Source organism: Pochonia chlamydosporia, chromosome 2 (assembly GCF_001653235.2).
Source record: "Pochonia chlamydosporia 170 chromosome 2, whole genome shotgun sequence".
Lineage (NCBI taxonomy): Eukaryota > Fungi > Ascomycota > Sordariomycetes > Hypocreales > Clavicipitaceae > Pochonia > Pochonia chlamydosporia.
The window spans coordinates 485,335-503,310 of NC_035791.1; the positions used below are offsets into that span (position 1 = coordinate 485,335).

Consider the following 17,976-nt stretch of genomic DNA (forward strand, 5'->3'; position numbering starts at 1 on the left):
TCAGGATAAGCCTTGTAGACGTGGCCGTTAGATGGGACACCAGTTAGAAAACAATCAAAGCGACAACACCAAGGACGTTCTGTCATAGAAGCCTAGCAGCGCCTGGCACCAATATTATACTCCTGCCAACAGTTCTTGTACCGATAGTCCATCCAGCGGCAGAATCAGTATCCAGTCCATTGATGACAACTGCACCGCTGAATACATCACGGTTCTACATCTCATCACCATCAGTCACAAGCAAAGACGCACAACACTTCAAAGCCAAATTCAATAGTAATGCAATATCCAGTGCCAAAGCCTGTAATGCCACCCACCATCCATGCAAACGCCATCCCAAATAAAACAAATGCACCATCCGTCCCAAAAGTAAATCCGTACCCATGCATCATTCGTAGATTCAATGAACCAATCAATCCCAGACCACAGACCACAATCATCCCCCATCCTTCAATCTATTCATCAAAACAACCAGACCTGTGGACTTCTAACGGACCCTTTGCCGGCCATCACGCAATATCCTCCTGCTGTATCTTGGTGGCAACCGCATCCCACCACGGACTGTGTGCTGCTCTATCAACAGCACCAACCTTATCCAACAAGTCAGAAATATGTCTCACCCGCTCGACAAATTCGGACAATCCCAAACTAGCCAGTTTCTCGCCCGCCGTGTTCGCCGCCTTGACCTTTTCGCTCGCCGACCCGGGTGCGAGTCTTGCGAGGATATTGCCTCGCAGACGAGTCAACAGTAATCGAAGCACAGGTTCTCGAGGCTCCATGGACTGCTCAGACATTTCTTGGCTTGCCTTGAGAACTTTGGTTACCAGAGCGCGGAGGTGGGACTTGGTGACGGCTGGCATGGAACGACCTGCTTCGAGGGCGGCCATTGTGCCTTGAACAGTCGCGTCTAACGAGGAATGGTTGGCTTCCAGGACCGTCATGATCCGAGTTGCTTCCGTCTTCCAGGCAGACCGCACATCACGCTTGAGGATATTCTTGCACTGCAGCAGCACAGCCCCGGCGGTAATGATGCGCTGAATCATGGTAGACACTTCGTTGATGCGCCGGTGATCAAGCTGCAGCATTTCCGGAATCTGCTCCATTTTCACTGGTGTAGGTTGTGTGAAGACATCGACCAGCAGCTGAGCATAGAACCGAGCAGCGGTCGGCTGTGACTTGGGGTGGTTGATGCCCTCTGGATCTCGCTTCTGCACCTCGTTCATCACCTTGGCGGTGGCCGATCTCCAAGCAGCCTCAGCAATGTTCAGGTTCATGCCTCCCTCCACAATGTCCGCCGTAAATCGCTTCGCTTCGTATTGGGCGGCAGATTCAATCAGCTGCGGCGCGGCAATTCTCAGCAGGTAGTTGATATAATCACAAAGCATCACGTCGATGAAGCTGTTCAACACCTCAACCCGATCAATCAAGTCACCGTCGCTCAGCTTATTCTGTACCAAATCCTTGACCTCGTCATCCCGGAAAGGCGCGCACAGCTTGGGAAGTAGTGAGCCCATAGCGGTGAAGAACTTTTCGTAGGAGAAGCTGCCCAAGGTGAATTGTCTTTCGGCCATCTCGGGATCGAGAATCTCCCCAATGAGATTGTACATTGAGTTGCCGGGTTTCAACAGCCGTTGCAACTTCTCCTTGATGTTTCCAGCCATGAGAATAAAATACTTGAAATTTGCCACGGTATCATTCTCAGCCATGGCAGCCCTCATCTGCATGTACAGCGGTCGAGCCAGAACAGCCTGCTGCTCCACGTACTCTTCAGATGGAATTTGGTACTCCTTATTAATAGCCAGTTCGTGGACGACGATACGATTGTCTGGCAGTAGACCATTTAATCCAGTCTTAATCACGATAGGTTTGCTTTCGCTTCTGCCCAAGGGCGTCGCGGGGGGCGTGAGGGTCTGCGACTCCGTCGACACAAGGCTTGAAGCGGTGGCAGTTGCATCACCGGCAGATCCGTCGTCGGCAACTCGGGGCTTCGTGTCCCCGGTCTGTTTCTTCGCTTTGCGAGACTTTCTCGCTTCACTAACAGCCTTGAAGATCAACTTTTTGCCCCTCTCTGCGCCGGCCAGCTTCTTGATTCGCACAATTAGCATGAGTTGGGAATCTTGGATGCTTTGTCGGTAAAGAGCAGCCGCCGCGTCATCTGTTGTGTCCTTGACAGTCTGGAAAATAGCATCCAGCTCCACGAACTGCATCAGCATGACTTCAATCAGCGCGTTGGAATCGCGAGATTTCCAGGAGATAAAGGCGTTGTAAAAGACAGCATATGCCTCCGGGAGAGTATTTTTCAGTCCTGGGGGCATCGTGTACCGGTTAGACGCAGTGAGCCGCACCAGAATGTTCTCAAAATTGACAAGAAGATCCTTCGCCTTCCCAACTAAATCTTGCAATTGGGGGTTTGCCAGGTCTGTGCTGGGCAATCGGTGGGAAACCAAGACATCGTCGGGTTCGTCATCCTCTCCATGCTCATTCTTGTTGCTCAATACCTGATTAGGGTGGCCCAAGATGAGGAACGCACTCAAAAATGTGCGAACAGCAGCCATCTCGTCCACCGATCCTGCCTCGCCTTCTTGAAGGCCGCATATTGCCAAAAGTCGTGCCGTAATAATCAAAACCTTCTCTTGCGCCAGTAGTTCAACCACTGTATCGAAAGATGTATCTCTAATTCCGTCAACGGACAGCCCTAGGCTGTTAAACTCTTGAATAATCTTCTTGCGAGTGCAGCCCTTCCACCACCCTTGAATGCGTGCGGCAGCATCATCCTCAGACAAGGCGGGTCTGGCATCGTCCCTGTCTTGAGAGGAAGCATCATTTGCCTTTCTAGTCATGACACTCTGACCACGAGCCCGCTTCGTAGCATTTTTACTTCGAAGCTCTTCTCGCCTTTTCTCCGCCTCAGCCATGCGCTCCTCAATCTGCGCGCGCATCTTGGCAATCTCCTGTTCCCTTCTCTCCTTGGTCAGTTCAGCAACTTGTTTAGCCTTCCGAACCTCCTCTGCGCAATTGGCAACAATCTCAGCCAAGTTGCGCTCCCGTGCTTGCTGGGCAGCAAGAGAACGCTCTTCAGACGCAGTTGGACCACGAGGCTGCGCCTTGGCGAGCGCAGCACGAAGCCGCACCTTTTCGGCGTGGGCGGCCCTATCGGCAAGACGGGCTCTGCGGTCCTCAAGGAACGAGGCCCGTCGGAGGTGCTGCGCAACATATTTACTTTGGTCGTTGTCGTCGCGAGAGGCGGTGTGCTGAAGAGAAGAGCATCGCGAATGAGCCGAGGAGATAGAATTACGTCGTGACGAGGCGGCAGAGTCTCTGCGACGAGCCTGTGAGGGTCGGTAGAAGCGAGCCGCTACTCTGGGAGGAGGCGTATATATCCTATTGTCTTGTTCTAGCACATCGTCGTCGGACGGCGGCATAGCAAGGTCCAAATCCATGGCCATGGTGTCGTCGGATACAGGGCCATTCGATTCTTCGAGGGTTCGTGAGGGGTCGGTAAGATCAGCAGATGGGCGACGCATCATGGTCTGTCGGATATTGAAGCCTGCTCGCGAGTACGGAGCAGGCGGAACAGACGGCGCGCAGGCTGTTCTTAAGAGGAGAGGGAGTGAGAGTTTGAACTTGACAGGGTTGGGCGTTGGAAGTGTGACAGTAAGATGCGCCGTAGCCGTTTGCGGTACCAGCCGCACGACGAGTCAGTCAGGCGTCACGGAGCGACGAGGCACAGAACAGCAGGGTTCAAGGCTGCGGCTCCTCGAACCAGATCCAAGACGAGGATCAGGACCAGTAAGATAGGATGCGACCGTTGTAATGATCGGGTGTTTTTATCAATAATTGTGAGGTGAGGGCCGTGTTGAGGGAAGGATGAACCGCGTCGCGTCCTGAAGGTCAACCGTCGCAAGCAGTTGAGCGTCGAAAGCAAGGGCACAGCACCTAACTTAGAATGTACGACCTGGCCTGTCCAAGTTCCCTGCTCATGCACGCTGTAAAAAAAACAAGGAACTGATCAATGCTGGCAGGAAGCACGTAATCCAAAACGCAGCAAAGCCCAATCTGTCGCCACAGGCAAACCAAACGGTTGCGATCCAACCAACTCCGTGTCGTCGCAACTGTCGATTGTTTTCAGAAAGAAGGCCAACAAGTTAAAAGGTTCAAACCATGACGCTAGTGGTCGTTCAGCGGGAGGCAGAGGGTGGAACGGAAGAGGTAAAGGTAAAACCGGCGATGGCGGGAAACAATGCTCTGGCTTGAATTGGCTTGGCTTGGGAATGGAGCGTACGCTTTGGTTCCGGTGCAACCATGAAGATGGCCTTGCTTGTCCATTCGACAACGCAGTCGTGGGCATTGGAGAGTGTGATGAGTGGGCGCGGCACCAGACTGCTTGAGGTGGGGGCAACGGGAAGGAAGCTTCAACGCCATGCTGACAACATTGAACTGGAAGGCACCAGATGCTGGCACCAGAGCTTTGGAAGGTTCCAGTTTCGGATGGGGATGGGTGGGGCAGATGCCAGCATTCGCCTCCTCAATCTTGTCCGTCAAGTCTCAGGTGCTCGCAATTACACCTTGGTCGTCTAAGCCAGGCTACATCATCATGATAATAATTGTCCATCACCTGTCCATGCCGTCCTCATAATGACAGGTTTCCGCTTCATTTGCCGGCGCAGTACTTACAGCACCGTCTAGACACACAAACCCCCAAATTGAAATCAAAAGGCCACGCTCCGTGCGCCCAACAGCTCCAATCATCATCAACTTCAAAAGACGCAAAACGACCATTGCCCTCCGCAAGCAACAAGACAGGAAGTCATTTGATGTCATATGTCCTGTCACATCCGATAGCCTGGCACATGGTCGCCAGCTCTAGCCCCAGCCCCCTCCCGAATCTGAATCCGGAGTGCATGCGCCGAGTTCCAATGCATGGGCATGCAATGCGATGCGGGCGGGCAGATCTTTGGCCATGGAATCTTGCTAGTTGCTAGCCACCGGTTCTCATTTGCGACAGCTGTGCATGTCCAAAGTTGATACGTCATATCATACTCCCTCTACCTAGGTAGGCAGCATGGACAGATTTCTGTGCCAGGGGCTATTTTACCGTCATGTCCAGAGTACTTACTACACCATTGTAGATGTGATGGCACGGCTTCACCCATTGATATCAAGTAATCAAGTCTCCGTCTCATATCTAGCCCCAGCCCTCACCATCAGTCACAACACTCGTAGTAAATCTGAATCTGTAAAAGGCGTTGATGTATGATGATAATAACACTCATCCTACTGTAATAAATACTGTTACAAAACATAGGTCGTCTGGGGTTGCATATTATCTAGCACGCCCTATTCCATCGTGACCCTGAAGAAGAAAACAACCCAAAGCAGAAAAACAATCATCAGGCATCCTACTTTGTTGCTCGTTTCCTATGGCGTGAGATTTGGGACTGTGTCCGCTTTTATGAATCTAGCAACCTCTCTCCAGGAGGTGCTTGCTGTCGCTCATGCAATTCCGAGACCCGGACCTGAAAAGAGTATCCGGGTTCCAATATCAATTAATTCCAAAACGCCCTGTTTTGGTTCGGTAACACTCCCAACCCAAGAGAAGATGCTTCCGAACCCCAAACAATTTCGCCGATCCCATGAATTTCTCCCGCTCCGCCTCTGGGCGTAGGGAAATAGAAAACCGAAACGAAAAGAAACGAAAATAAAACCCGGCGTGTTGCTGTATGCTATGCAACTCCATGATTCGAATCCCCTCCAATCCCCCCATCTCTGCTGCGTCTGTCGGTCGTTGCCATCAGGACGCAGCTGTCCAACTTCCTCCAATGTTAATGCGTTGATCAACTTCTAACTTGCTGAAGACTGCCACTTCGCGCCCTGCCACTGATGGAACTTGAAGTCTTATCCTGCATCCTGCTGAGCCATTCCAGGATGGTTTCGTAGCACAGTACATATTGTCGCAGACTCTGGACCATGCTAAGTCGCTGTTCTCTGAAATCTTGCACCGTCTTCTGAATCAAGTCGATTCCATCGTCTTGGAGCCATGCAGTGTCGATACCACATGATTCCCATGCCTGGAAATTAGTGCTACCGTTGCCTCTGTCAAAGAACCCCTGCGAAGCTGGTTCCTTGGTAGTCATCGGGGAGATCGAATCGTCCAAAATGTCCATTTTGACGTCACCCTCGCTGTCCCGAGCACGCCCTGCCGACAAATTGGCCTGTCGCTGACGCTTCAGCATGTCAATCACACTATCTACCGTGCAAAATGCTCCGGTTCTTCCACATCCCGCTGAGCAATGCACAAGCATCGGCCGAGAGTTGGCATCTGATTCCGGTTCATCATACCAAGTGACCGGGATCGAGTCAATCGTCGGAATCTTGGAGCCGACGATGGATGTCGTCTCCACCGGCATGGCGGCTCGTTGCATTAAATTGGCAAGTTCAACAAGGGCAAGAAGATGAGACGGTTGAGCCGGAGTTCCAAAGTCGGGCCAGGCTGCAAAGTGCAGGTGGGTGATCTCTCGCATCGGCGCAAAGGGGTGCGCAGCGTGGGACAAGGCAAACTTTCTAATCGTGACATATGGTGTATCTGAATGTCCTGGGCCTTGAGGAGCTGGGCTCGGTGACTGAAAGGTAGTAGTTGTGTTTGCGCGTCTTCGTCCAAATTCTTGTGTCGGGAAGGACGAAGGCGTCGAGCTCGATTCAGACCGGTGCTTATCAATGTCCAACGAAGCTTTCTTTTCGGAAAGCGCCTTCAGCCTAATCGGTCCAAAATCTCGACCCTTCCAGTATGGGTGACACTTGAGTTGGCCACCTTCACTCTCGGCAGTCAACATGACAATGACGCGGATGTCTTGCTCCCAAATCACAGACCAAAAGTCCTAAACATGGATGATTAGCTGACGTTTCCTTCATTTGACCAAGGCTGCAAGGTTCACAAGCTCACCTCGTATGTCGCAGGCAGTGGCCCTTGGGTTGCAATATATCGCTTGTTGCTCCTTGAGGCGGACAAGTGGCTCGCGTTGACGTAGTCACACGATCCGTCACGGGCCTCCTGCAATCGGACTCTGGCATGCTCAAATGGCAAAATGTCTTTGTAGCGATTCTTTGCGCCCTTTTCAACACCCGACAATTGGAACTTGCAGTCCTGGGGCTTTTCTTTGGGATTAAATGCAGCATATGCAGTTCTCATTCGTGACTGCTCATCCAGCTCAATATTCAAAAATTTGTTGGAAACCCTTTTGCCATGGTCACTCTGGGATGATGCGTCCCTGAGCCAGCTTGGTAGTAATGGCGATTCCAAGTCTTGAGGACGACCAATGTCGAACTGACCCACGCCATCTGCAAGATCCATATTCTGTCTGATATTAGAAAAGAAAGGATTGTGGTCGTTATTCATCGTTGGCAGGTTGACACCACCAATTACCGGCGCAAGTGCACTCTTGTTCAAATTGCTGCAGTTCTCTCCTGTCGGCGATTGTGAATTTGACGATCTGTCAATAAGCTCGGGAAATGATGTGCTGAATATTGTAAATCCTCCACGAAGTATTGCGGTATTCCCTGCGTAACCCTCGTTGGTAAACTTCTTGATCATGTTTTGTGCCGTGACCGCATCACGCTTGTCGGATGCATGAGCATCATACACAATAATCCACTCCATCTCACGCCATTTTGAGAACTGTTCGGAATCTAGATTGCCCTGAAATGTTTGCTGAAGCTTTTTGAGGTTAAAAGTGGCACGTTTGAGGAGAGTGGTTGGTATACAGAGATTCAATGCCCCCTCAATACGAGACTGGGCAAAACTTTGAGAAGAGCGAATATCCAACAGGAGCATATTGGACTCTCCGTTACCTTGTATCAAATTTTTGAGCTCGTCACCAGATATCATAGACGGTGATCCAGGATCCAGTTTTGGCGGCAGAGTAGTAGCACGAGTTATATCAGCCAATTCCGGTGATGGAGGGTCCGCACGGGGTAGGGTCAATGACAGCCGAGAATCGTTGGGATCTGCTGAGGGCAGAGAAGGTCGTTGGAGAGGTGTTTCAAGCTGTCCCGGTGATTCAAATGGCGTCATGCCAGTGATCTGGGTTGGCATGAAAGAAGATTCCGAGTTGCGTTTCGAATCTGAGGAGACGTATGCTGAGTCGTGCAGACTATTCTGGTCGGCGTCGCTCTTATTCATCAACTTTGGCTTGACGGAACTGACAGACTTGGGAAAGGAGGCATCGGAGCCCGTGTCGCTTGTGTACGTGTGCCATCTGGGTGGCCGAGGTCGAATAGGTGTGGGGTGTGATGTTGGTGGCATAGCATGGGACGTAGCAAGTGAAAATGACTTGCCTCTGTTGAGATCTGCAGCCTTTTTGAATGCTTCGAATTCAGGATTCGGATCCAAAGTAATCTGCTTCGGTAAGGCGGCCGCAAAGGACTTTACTGAAGAGCTTGGGCTCCAGTTCTCTCTCGCCAGTCCTGATGATTCCCTTGGATCGTTGCCAGGTTCGATAACGAGTCCAAAGTAGTTGGGACTTGGTGCCCGTCCACCCTCCGCAGCGATTGTAGGGGACAACATCGGGGGGTAAGCTTGGCCGACAGAATATGGTGCTCTCGGTGAAGTCGCCGGGGATGTTGTGGATTTGGTCACCCTATGTGAACGTGAGCCATGAGAATGGTGGTGGGAATAAGGACTCGGCGCGGCAGGAGAATGCCGCGACTGAGTCTTCATCTCGTAAAGAATTAAATCGGGCAAGTTTGCGTGCCGAATGTAAAGCCGTGCATGGAAAGATAAAGTGGTGACGCTTTGAACGATGAAACACGGCCTATAGCGCGAAAACCTAAGGCCCTAAACGAACTAGAAACTATGAAGTCATGGCAAGAGCTGTGACACGTGGATTTGGTGGTGAAGAGAGGCTGGAGAGGGTTCAAAGTATAATTGTTGCTAAACTTGTTGGTGGCGGGGCCCAAAGGGGTTCGTTGCTGTATGCTCCGCAGAAGAAGAGGTGTCGAGAAAAAAGACGAGATGCTGGCTTCGAGATGTGAAGATGAATGAAAATCCGAACCAGAACGAGGTGGAAGTCGACAACAATGGCGAAAAAAATGGAGCCAGTACGCACGACGTCAGAGATGAAGAGTGGCGGTAGTGTGAGAAATACGAAAAAGGGACCATGCCCTGAGGCAGAACAGTGGTTGTTTTGTGGATGACTGACGTCTGGTTGAGTCTGGTGGCAACAAAGATCAGGACCCAGAGCCCCGGGTCTCACGTAGCTGGTGGCGTTTCCCAGAACTTTAACAGAGAATGATTTCTAAGGCGAAGCGCGCGGCGCCACGGGGTGAAAGCTTGTCCCTCTTGCCAGCGGGGGCGGCTATCCAACAACAAAGGTTGCAAATAGAAACACAAGGCAGAAAAAGAAAGCTCGTGCGTTGTCTCCTTCAAACCTCAAGGTGCCGAGGAACAGTAGGTAGGGTCGAACTGTGTGGATAGAACACACACACACACACAGAAAAGGAAGAAGGGAATTCAAGGGAGAAAGAGACAGAAGCACGCTAGAGGGGGTGAGGAGTACAGGATGATATAAAAGAAAGTCTGGTCTGTGCTAATTCAGTCCTCCGCAATGCGTGTCGTTGGGTCGGATCATTGAAGGGGAACACCGAACAGCAAAAGAAAAAGATAGCAACAGGATGACCCGGAATAGTCCAGGAGAATTTCAAGGGGGGTGGTCGGGAAGGTGAACAGGCGAACAGGCGAACAGTGGAACAGATTGACGCCAACAGCAGCGGTCAGGACCCGGACGAGGCTCGAGGCTTGGGATTTGACGCTAATCGGTCAAGTTGCTTGGGGTACCACGACGGACGGAAGAGGGTCTTGTGCATGGATGCGATGGGGATGGGTAGAGAAGCGGCTCTCTCCTTGTCTCTCTCCCTGACTGTCAACCTCTTTTTGTCAAAAGTCGGACTGACGTGCTCTGGACCAGATTAGCGCATGTTGACATGGGGACAGGGCAGGGAGACAAGGGGCCGGATGGACGAGCGAGGGTGTGGTGTGGGAGAGTGGATGTTGATGTGGATGTGGATGGTGAATGATGAATGATGAATGATGGAATTGATGGACCAGACAGGACAGGGCTGGATGCTCCAGTGGGATTTGAGTTGGTCGGTACCTTGAACCGGTGCACGACAGGCTCGAGACGTGTTGTGTGTACCCAGCCCAGGTAACAAGATGTCGAGGAGCAGCAATGCTGTTGTTTTTTGTGCCTCTGTTCAAATTGGTAGGTCAGCGGCAACAGGGAGGTTGGCGAGAATGAAATTGCATCGCCGCAAAGCAAAACCGCACGACTGGATTGACACTTGCCTTCCATGTCGTCTGGTTAATTGACTTGACTGGAGTTTTGGTGCATGGTGCAGCACAGGGCACAGGGCACCAGAGGCACGTGTCTGGTCTCCATAGTGTCTGGTCTGGTCTGGTCTGATCAAGTTTGCTCAGGAGTCAAATGTCTGATCTGGTACGGAGTACATACAAACCCAGTCTGGTCCAGCTTGAGACTTGACTGGATCGGAGCGATTTAATTCATCACTTTTCGGTGGCCGTCCAAAACCAACAACATTGACGAGAAACCACCAGACATCTCAAAAATTCACCTGCACTGGGCATGGAAGGATAGCAACATTTGAACATTGAACCAAGACACCTCGAGACACCAGTAACCAGATTGCCAGACAAGACAAGCAATTGCGAAACCCACCCCCCGTGTTCGAGATCCACTGCCGGGGGCCAAACGACACCACCAAGATTCGCCATCTGACAGACATGGCATGTTCCAGACAAGTCGATATCCGCACACTACCTCGACCGGTGTGGTTTGGTGTGCCTGGTGGTTCCGAAAACTTGGAAACTGGGATACAGCTACCTAGGTACCTAGGAACTTTGGAGGGATTGTATGCATGGCATATATGTCAGCTTGCCCGACTTGTTGAATCCCTCAGCAGCCATTCGGTCCCAGGCTGACACTGGTGAGTGAGTGCGCGACGCTGCTATCTGACAACCCTCGGTCTCGACTACATCCAATGGTCCATGGAACGACTGCGACCAACCCCAGTTGACGCAAACTGCTCCTGCCAAGTACAGTGCTCTGTATTTTCTCAAAGTTGCCTTGACTGCGACGCGTGCTCGAGAATCGGGTGAGTAGGGTGTTTGATATCAAGGCCAATTACGAAGTACATTCGCCTTCGATATTGGGTCAAGAGACTGATGTCTGGTCTGGTGGCTGGAGACGTGAATAGTTTTGACCACACGAGATATTTCTCCCCAAACTTCAAAGACGAGCTTTGTATCACGGTCACGGTTGAGTCGAATCCCGAACTCGCTTCAACACGCATCAAATTTGATCAAACTGATTCGATGCCCTGTCAACTGTGCCCTTGGCTTCATTATTGATGAGCCAAGCTATACCAGAGCAGATCCCATTTGACATCCATGGGGAGTCGAGCCCATGTGTGCTCAAGTGCTGGTTCATGTCCCGTCTGGTGCCCCCTGGTGCCTCCCTGTACCCAGTACTTGTCTGCCCAAAATCCCCAAAGGGCCTGCCGTGGGCTTTTGCCAGCCGCCACTATGCCCCAGGCAGTAGCGGGTACCTGCCAGAGGATGTCCTGGCGTCAACTGGTAAAGTCAAATCTCGGCCAGATCAGTTGATGCCAGGCTTCACCAAGTACTTGCCATCAGATTCGATGTGAGGTCCAATGTTAGGAATTGGTGAATATTCCGACTAGACCCTGACATGTTTGTCTTCCCTTACGCACTCGACATCTCTTTCCAAGGTGATATCGAACTGTATGCTGTCATCAAGTATCTTCAAGAGAGAAAATTATCATCATCCCATGCACCTTGTGCCATTGATGTCTGGTGTTTTCTTTTCCCATTCCACACCAACTCCTTGACCGATGGTCTCCTTGATGTCGGGCTTGTCCAGCCCACCTTGCGGCCTCGTCGTCATTGAGGCGCCAAGGGTCTCTCCCTAGAGTGCCATTTGAGTGCCATTGCAGTTCCGCTAGGGCGTTTTCTCCTCCGCCATGAGCGCCAGCAGACTGCCAGAAAGGTCTCCATGAACATCTTGACGCTCCAAGCCGGCGTCAGAGCGGCGTCAGAGGGGCTCGCCTGCGTCTTCCGCCAACCAAGTCTTTGGTGGCGCCCCAGCAAAACGTCACAGCGCCGCAAGTTGACTTGGCACACGGGGTCCAGACTCTTTAAGAATCTCGAGAAATCCACATCGAACATTTGAAGATCCACTAGCCCATTGCCCTTTGACTGTTTTGGTTCAGTGTAATACCGGACAGTATGGAGTACTCATCATTGCTTGAACTTGCGTTGCCAGCTTTCCTTTTCTTCAACTCCAAATCGATGACTGCACTATACATATTAGTGCTTACAGTACAGTGCTGTAACTGTCCTCTGTAAATGCACTTATTATCACTCAATCTGTGGCAATTGAATGCTCTAAACAACACAAGCCATGGACCCCGGGTGGATGAATTGGGCACTCTTCGTGCCCTGGCTCCCAGTCTCCCAGTCATGCGTCGCTGCCTGTTGTATCCAACCAGAGAAGCTCCGTCTGCATCACCTGCTGGATAAAAAATGACTCGATAAATGAATTTGCAACCCTTCTACAGACCTCAACTTCATGCCCAGTGTGTCATAGACGCCGAGCATCCAATTTGCAATTTTGGTGCAAGGTCAGGTTCCACGACACCAACATAACCGTCCGGCCGCCTGACGCATGCATCATCGGTGAAGGCATCAGTAAGTACGTTCCAGACGAAGTGCAGGCAAGGTATGGGCGGAGTGTAGTCCAGCCGATTCCACCATGCTAGGCTTTGCCTTTAGTAACCAGCAAGGCACATCCAACCCCGGATGGGGGTTGGATGTTGGGGGTTGGATATTGTCCAGACACAATGAGATAGACCCTGGTAACTTGAAGTCAATGAAGCTTTCACCACCACTGGCAACCTTGAGTCGATTCTTTTGGTGATGTACAGACTATGTTGCGTTCTAATGCGAGTCGGGTTGTGCATAGCACTTGAGATCCTCGAGAGTCAGAACACACGACCAAGACATGACGTCACAAAAGCGATTTGGTTCGGTTCTCTTTTTGGACCATCTTGCCACACTTGGTTGGTCCAAGCTTTCTTTCCTGCGCCCAAGCGAGTCAAGCACCAGTCCTGTTGATGAGCTTTTTTCAAAGGTCTCGCGGCGCGATGTCCCAGGTCTGGTCAATGTCAGAAACTGCTGTGCAGATGTCCTTTTCGTTTTAGTGCCATTCCATTCTGGAAAGGAAGAACAAATGAAAATCCGTGTTGCTGGATACTTGCCCGGGTGATCGCTCCATGAGCTGCACAAGCTTGGGCTAGCAGGGCCGGAGCTTGTTCGCCGGAAATACCTCCAGACCCCTTGCTGGAAATAAGCTTGAGCTGTTTCATGCTCAAAGTCCATGCAGCCAAGAACAAATTCCGTTCCTCGTCGCCTCAGTCTCTAAAGCTGCCTTCAGCTGAAACTGAAAACGGCACCATGAGGAGGAAAATGTCAAAGTCCTAAGTTGACTGTCGCATGTAGTCTGGCACTCCATTGTAAGGGAATCATCGCGTCGACGGGATTAAACCAGCCTGGGACGCGACAAGCATGTTAGCCGCAAGATTTGGTAAACATAATCGCTGTGTTCCCCAAGTCACCTTGGACGACAATCACCGCAGATAGGAGATCATTCTGCTTCCAACCAGCTCACGTTACCAGACGACCATGTACAATGCGGCAGCTTTGATGGTTGATGCAAGTTGTCTTTAGCATGGGAAGCTTCGACTTTCTTCAAGGAAAAATCGCATCTGGTCGCGAATGCGGACCCAACATTGAATGCTGATGCCATGGGATCTTGATCCCAAGTTGCCTGTGAGCTGGAGAGGGGAATTACGAGGGCATGGGCGGATTGACGACTCGGTCTTGAGATTTAGGAAGGAGCGACCAACTAACGTGAAGTCTAGATTAGTCAAGCACCTAAGTAGGTGCTCTGCTCACATCAAACAGAATTATGGACATGATCGTGACAATATTCCCTTCCTCTCAAACATGACCAGCCAGAGCAGAGCCACCACTTCTTGATTGAGGATCCGCCTTGTTCAATGTTCATATTGTGGCATGTTGTCCACCATCCCACCACCACAGTCCCGCCCAAAAACAGTCGGTTTCTCGACAAGAAGGAGCTCAACAGTGGCAACGAAACCAACAGTCCATCACACCAGCCAAGATCCTTCGCCAGCACTAGTTTTATTTTCGAATATCCATCCAACCACAAATGTTTTCATCAAGCGTCTAACGATTTCGGTCCCCTGGTTTTGCGGCTGCCATTTGCTCCCGCCAGGTTGATAATCAAGATGCAGGGTCCTTTTGCCGACTTGATGCTGCAGAGGGGGATCGTCGCTTCTACTTGTGGGCGTCACTGTCCTGCGTCAGAGGCAAAGCATCCAGCCAGTCCATGACAAGGAAGACACCGCTAGAATTATTGACTTGAGGAGCGAATAACCCAAGTATGCCACCGAGGCATCCATGCACACAAGCCTACCCGTCTTTCGTCGAGAGGTTAGGTCTTGAAGTGCTTAGTACGTCAATCCATTGAGACAAAGACGCGTCTTGGTAGGCTTGTCACAGTTTCTACTTTGCTGTCTGGAGAAGTCACTTGGCTAACTGCCCAACTTGCCAACCAACCAACCAACCAACCAACCTGTCCAACCTGTCCAACCTGTCAAGGATGAGCAGTCAAAGGGCAGTTGATTTGTTCGAGTTTAAGCCGCAACTGAGGTCGTTGTGCAGATCTCCTCGAACGGCACGCCGATCAAAGATTCTAGACTCCTGCAAACGCAGCAATCAAACCGGTCAGTCGACCAGTGTGGATGCGTGTGATTTGTCCCTTCGGCGGATGCTGATCCGACACTAGCTGCCAGGCGAAGAACACTTGACGTTTAATCTGGTCTGTCATGTTTGAAGACACCTGAGGCGGAAGCAGTTTCCAGCACTCTCACCTGGCCTGCTGCTATGTGAAAACGAGAAACAAGAGCGCCCTGGCCCTCGCAGGCTTACCGGATTGAAGCGTGCGCAGTTAGGTAAGAGGGCTGGCCTAAGATGGACAGTGATTGACCGCCCCTCCTCTCTCTTTGTGACTGGCAAGCTTGACGTGATCATGCAAGAGAGAGCATGCCGTTATGCCCGGTGCCGGTGTTTAACCAGTAGATCTGCTCCACAGCTGGATATACTTGGTTTGTCATGCAAAGCCGAAGCCGAAGCCAGGGTATGGTCACGTAGGGTAACTCGTTTGACAGACTAAACACTGCGGCGCAAAGACATCACCATAACTATCATGATGAGCACATGCTCTTGCCCAGACTTAAGTTTCATAGCAGTGTAGTCTAGTCTCCAATGTCCTCTAAACACTATCGTCAAAATGTAAAAATGAATTTGATGGCTTCTCTTAGAGGCAGTTCACCGCGTAGCTGACAGGACGGACTCGCCCCTCCGTTGCGATCCACCCAACAAATTAATATGCGCCCTCTTTGGTGAGAACGGCATCGATATCTGACTAATGGAACACATTTTCAATTCCGAAGCCGAGAATATTTACCCAAAGGACATTCCCTGGGTGACATTTGATGCCGGTGATAAAAGGTATGACACCATCCCGTTGTAAGCAACATTACTGATACCAATACAGTTCAAGGACTGCTGAGAGTCTTATATGAGCCTCATCATCCTCCAGAAACCAACACGGGCCGAACATCGGAACTCCAAGTGCGCATACGCCACAAGTTTCAAGCAACGTTAAAACCCACAAGATAACTCGGCCATCATGTCTAACGTTCAAGCTGTTACAAGTCTCGAAGACCGCAAGAAGGCGAGAGATAACATTCCCAAGGCTCCGCCTGCGTATCTTCCCACGGCTGGGTCACCTCTGGCCGTTGACAAAGAGGCCTATGCGGCCATGCAGAAAGCTCCTAGGGTTCTTATTGAAGAATTCACTCTTCCTATTCGGTCAGGTCGAGCATGGGAAGCACCAGCCGGGTCAATTGTGAAAATCAGCACTCCGGATGGGCCACAAGTTGGTAAGTATCCCGCCCGACAGCTCTCTCACATACGATGAATCTCTACCACTCACGCATCAATCCTTTCATGTATCGCTATTGAGGCTAATACGAGCCAGGGGATTTGAACATCTGGAATCGCCATAACCCCCGCGAACGCTTCTGGGCAAGCCGCACCAAGCAGCTTCACGCCTCGCATGTCAGCACCTTCGACCGCCTCTGGTCCGTTCTTCCATACATGCGACCCCTGGCTACCATTATCCACGACAGTCTGGATTGGTACGGTGTCGACCCACACGGTGGAAGAGTGCATGATCTGCTCGGAACGAGATGTGACCCTTACATCAACACTGTTCTCGCCGGAGAGCAATACGACTTCCATTGCCACTCAAACCTGACTCGAGCTGTTAAACGTTTCGGCCTCAACGAGTCTGATGTCCATGACGTGATTAACATTTTCCAAGTCACTGGCCTCGACGAGCAGGGTCGTTACTTTATGAATCCTAGCCCCGCCCAAGCTGGTGACAATATTGAGTTTCTGGCCGAGCAGGATCTCTTGATGGCTTTGAGTACGTGTTCCGCCCTTCCTTCTGTCCATCGCCATATGCTTAGAGTAATATTTTGGCAATTCTATACGTATCTAGTGTCTAATAGTGTTTTGCAGGTACTTGCCCGGGTGGCGACCTCTCGGCTTGGGGATTCGGCGCCGACAACGAAAAGGAAATGATCAAATGCTGCCGCCCGCTAAAGGTACAGGTTTACCAGCTCGAGGACAAGGAGCTCCTTCAAAAGTATGGCTGGAAACCGGCCGAAGTGTCCAAGTATAGCGGGCTGCATGGAGTTGCGTCTCCTGAAGGCGAGAAGTTGGGCTAGACGGGCCGGGCGATTTCCTACTACTGTATTCAAGTAATGACAATGGTAGAATGGCTACTACAATACATCCTATTACTTCTCTACCCGTTTGGTCCGTATTCTCAGTTGCCCAAATTGGGTGTCCGCAACCTTTGTCTGTAATAATGCAACATTGCACATCCGGCATATCCCATAACATCAGCCCTTACCCAAGTAAACAATCACAGGACAGGCACAGCCATACAAGTCCTTGGCAAAACAAGAAGGCACGCCGAATAATGGTACATTAGCTATCCTTACATACCAGTCTCTCTATATATGCAGACCAGCCAAATCATGCACCCATGGCCATAAACACAAACCAAGTACCCTTGCTCTCCAGCTCACTTCCACAGCTTGCCCAACGACACCTCCTTGTCATCATGCTTGTTCAAAATCTTGGCCGTGGCCAGCTCGAAATCCTCCTGTGTAACATGGACTCTTCGCTCCCGCAAGGCGTACATACCAGCCTCGGTACACACACCCTTCAATTCTGCGCCAGAGCACCCATTCATCTTCTCGGCAATCTTGGTCAGGTTGATGCCTCTTGTGAGATTCATCTTGCGGCTGTGAATTCGCAGAATATCGGCTCTGGCTTCGACGCTTGGGGGCGGGAACTCGATTTTACGATCGATACGACCTGGTCGTAGGAGGGCGGGGTCCAGAATATCCAGACGATTCGTAGCCATGATGATTTTGATATTCTTGGTGGGTTCGAAGCCATCGAGCTGGTTGAGGAGTTCCAACATTGTGCGCTGGACTTCTGAGTCGCCTCCCGAAGAGCCTTCCACTCGTGATGAACCAATGCTGTCGATTTCGTCCATGAAGATGATGGAAGGCGCGTGTTCGCGAGCCATGATGAAAAGCTCTCGTACCATGCGGGAACCCTCGCCGATGTACTTTTGCACAAGTTCTGAGCCAGATACTCTGATGAATTTGCATGCCGTGTGGTGGGCGACAGCTCGGGCGAGGAGAGTCTTGCCTGTA

General features: G+C 51.1%; 3 protein-coding genes across 3 annotated transcripts; 1 reads left to right on the plus strand and 2 right to left on the minus strand.

Annotated features, from left to right (window-relative positions):
- Nucleotides 1-509: 509 nt before the first annotated feature.
- On the minus strand, nt 510-3,524 carry VFPPC_02295 (IQ calmodulin-binding motif domain-containing protein; the record flags this gene model as incomplete). The annotated part of the gene is made up of 1 exon (XM_018281968.1): nt 510-3,524. One exon carries the CDS (start codon nt 3,522-3,524, stop codon nt 510-512), a length of 3,015 nt encoding a protein of 1,004 aa, XP_018146236.1.
- Nucleotides 3,525-5,834: 2,310 nt separating this feature from the next.
- On the minus strand, nt 5,835-8,560 carry VFPPC_02297 (tyrosine-protein phosphatase non-receptor type 6; the record flags this gene model as incomplete). Its single annotated transcript, XM_018281970.1, has 2 exons — nt 5,835-6,875; nt 6,941-8,560. 2 exons carry the CDS (start codon nt 8,558-8,560, stop codon nt 5,835-5,837), a joined length of 2,661 nt encoding a protein of 886 aa, XP_018146238.1.
- Nucleotides 8,561-15,866: 7,306 nt separating this feature from the next.
- Nucleotides 15,867-16,971, plus strand: VFPPC_15472 (meiotic chromosome segregation protein; the record flags this gene model as incomplete). The annotated part of the gene is made up of 3 exons (XM_018293225.1): nt 15,867-16,119; nt 16,218-16,667; nt 16,763-16,971. The coding sequence occupies 3 exons, from the start codon at nt 15,867-15,869 to the stop codon at nt 16,969-16,971; spliced, it is 912 nt and encodes a 303-aa protein (XP_018146239.1).
- Between the last annotated feature and the right edge of the window lie 1,005 nt (nt 16,972-17,976).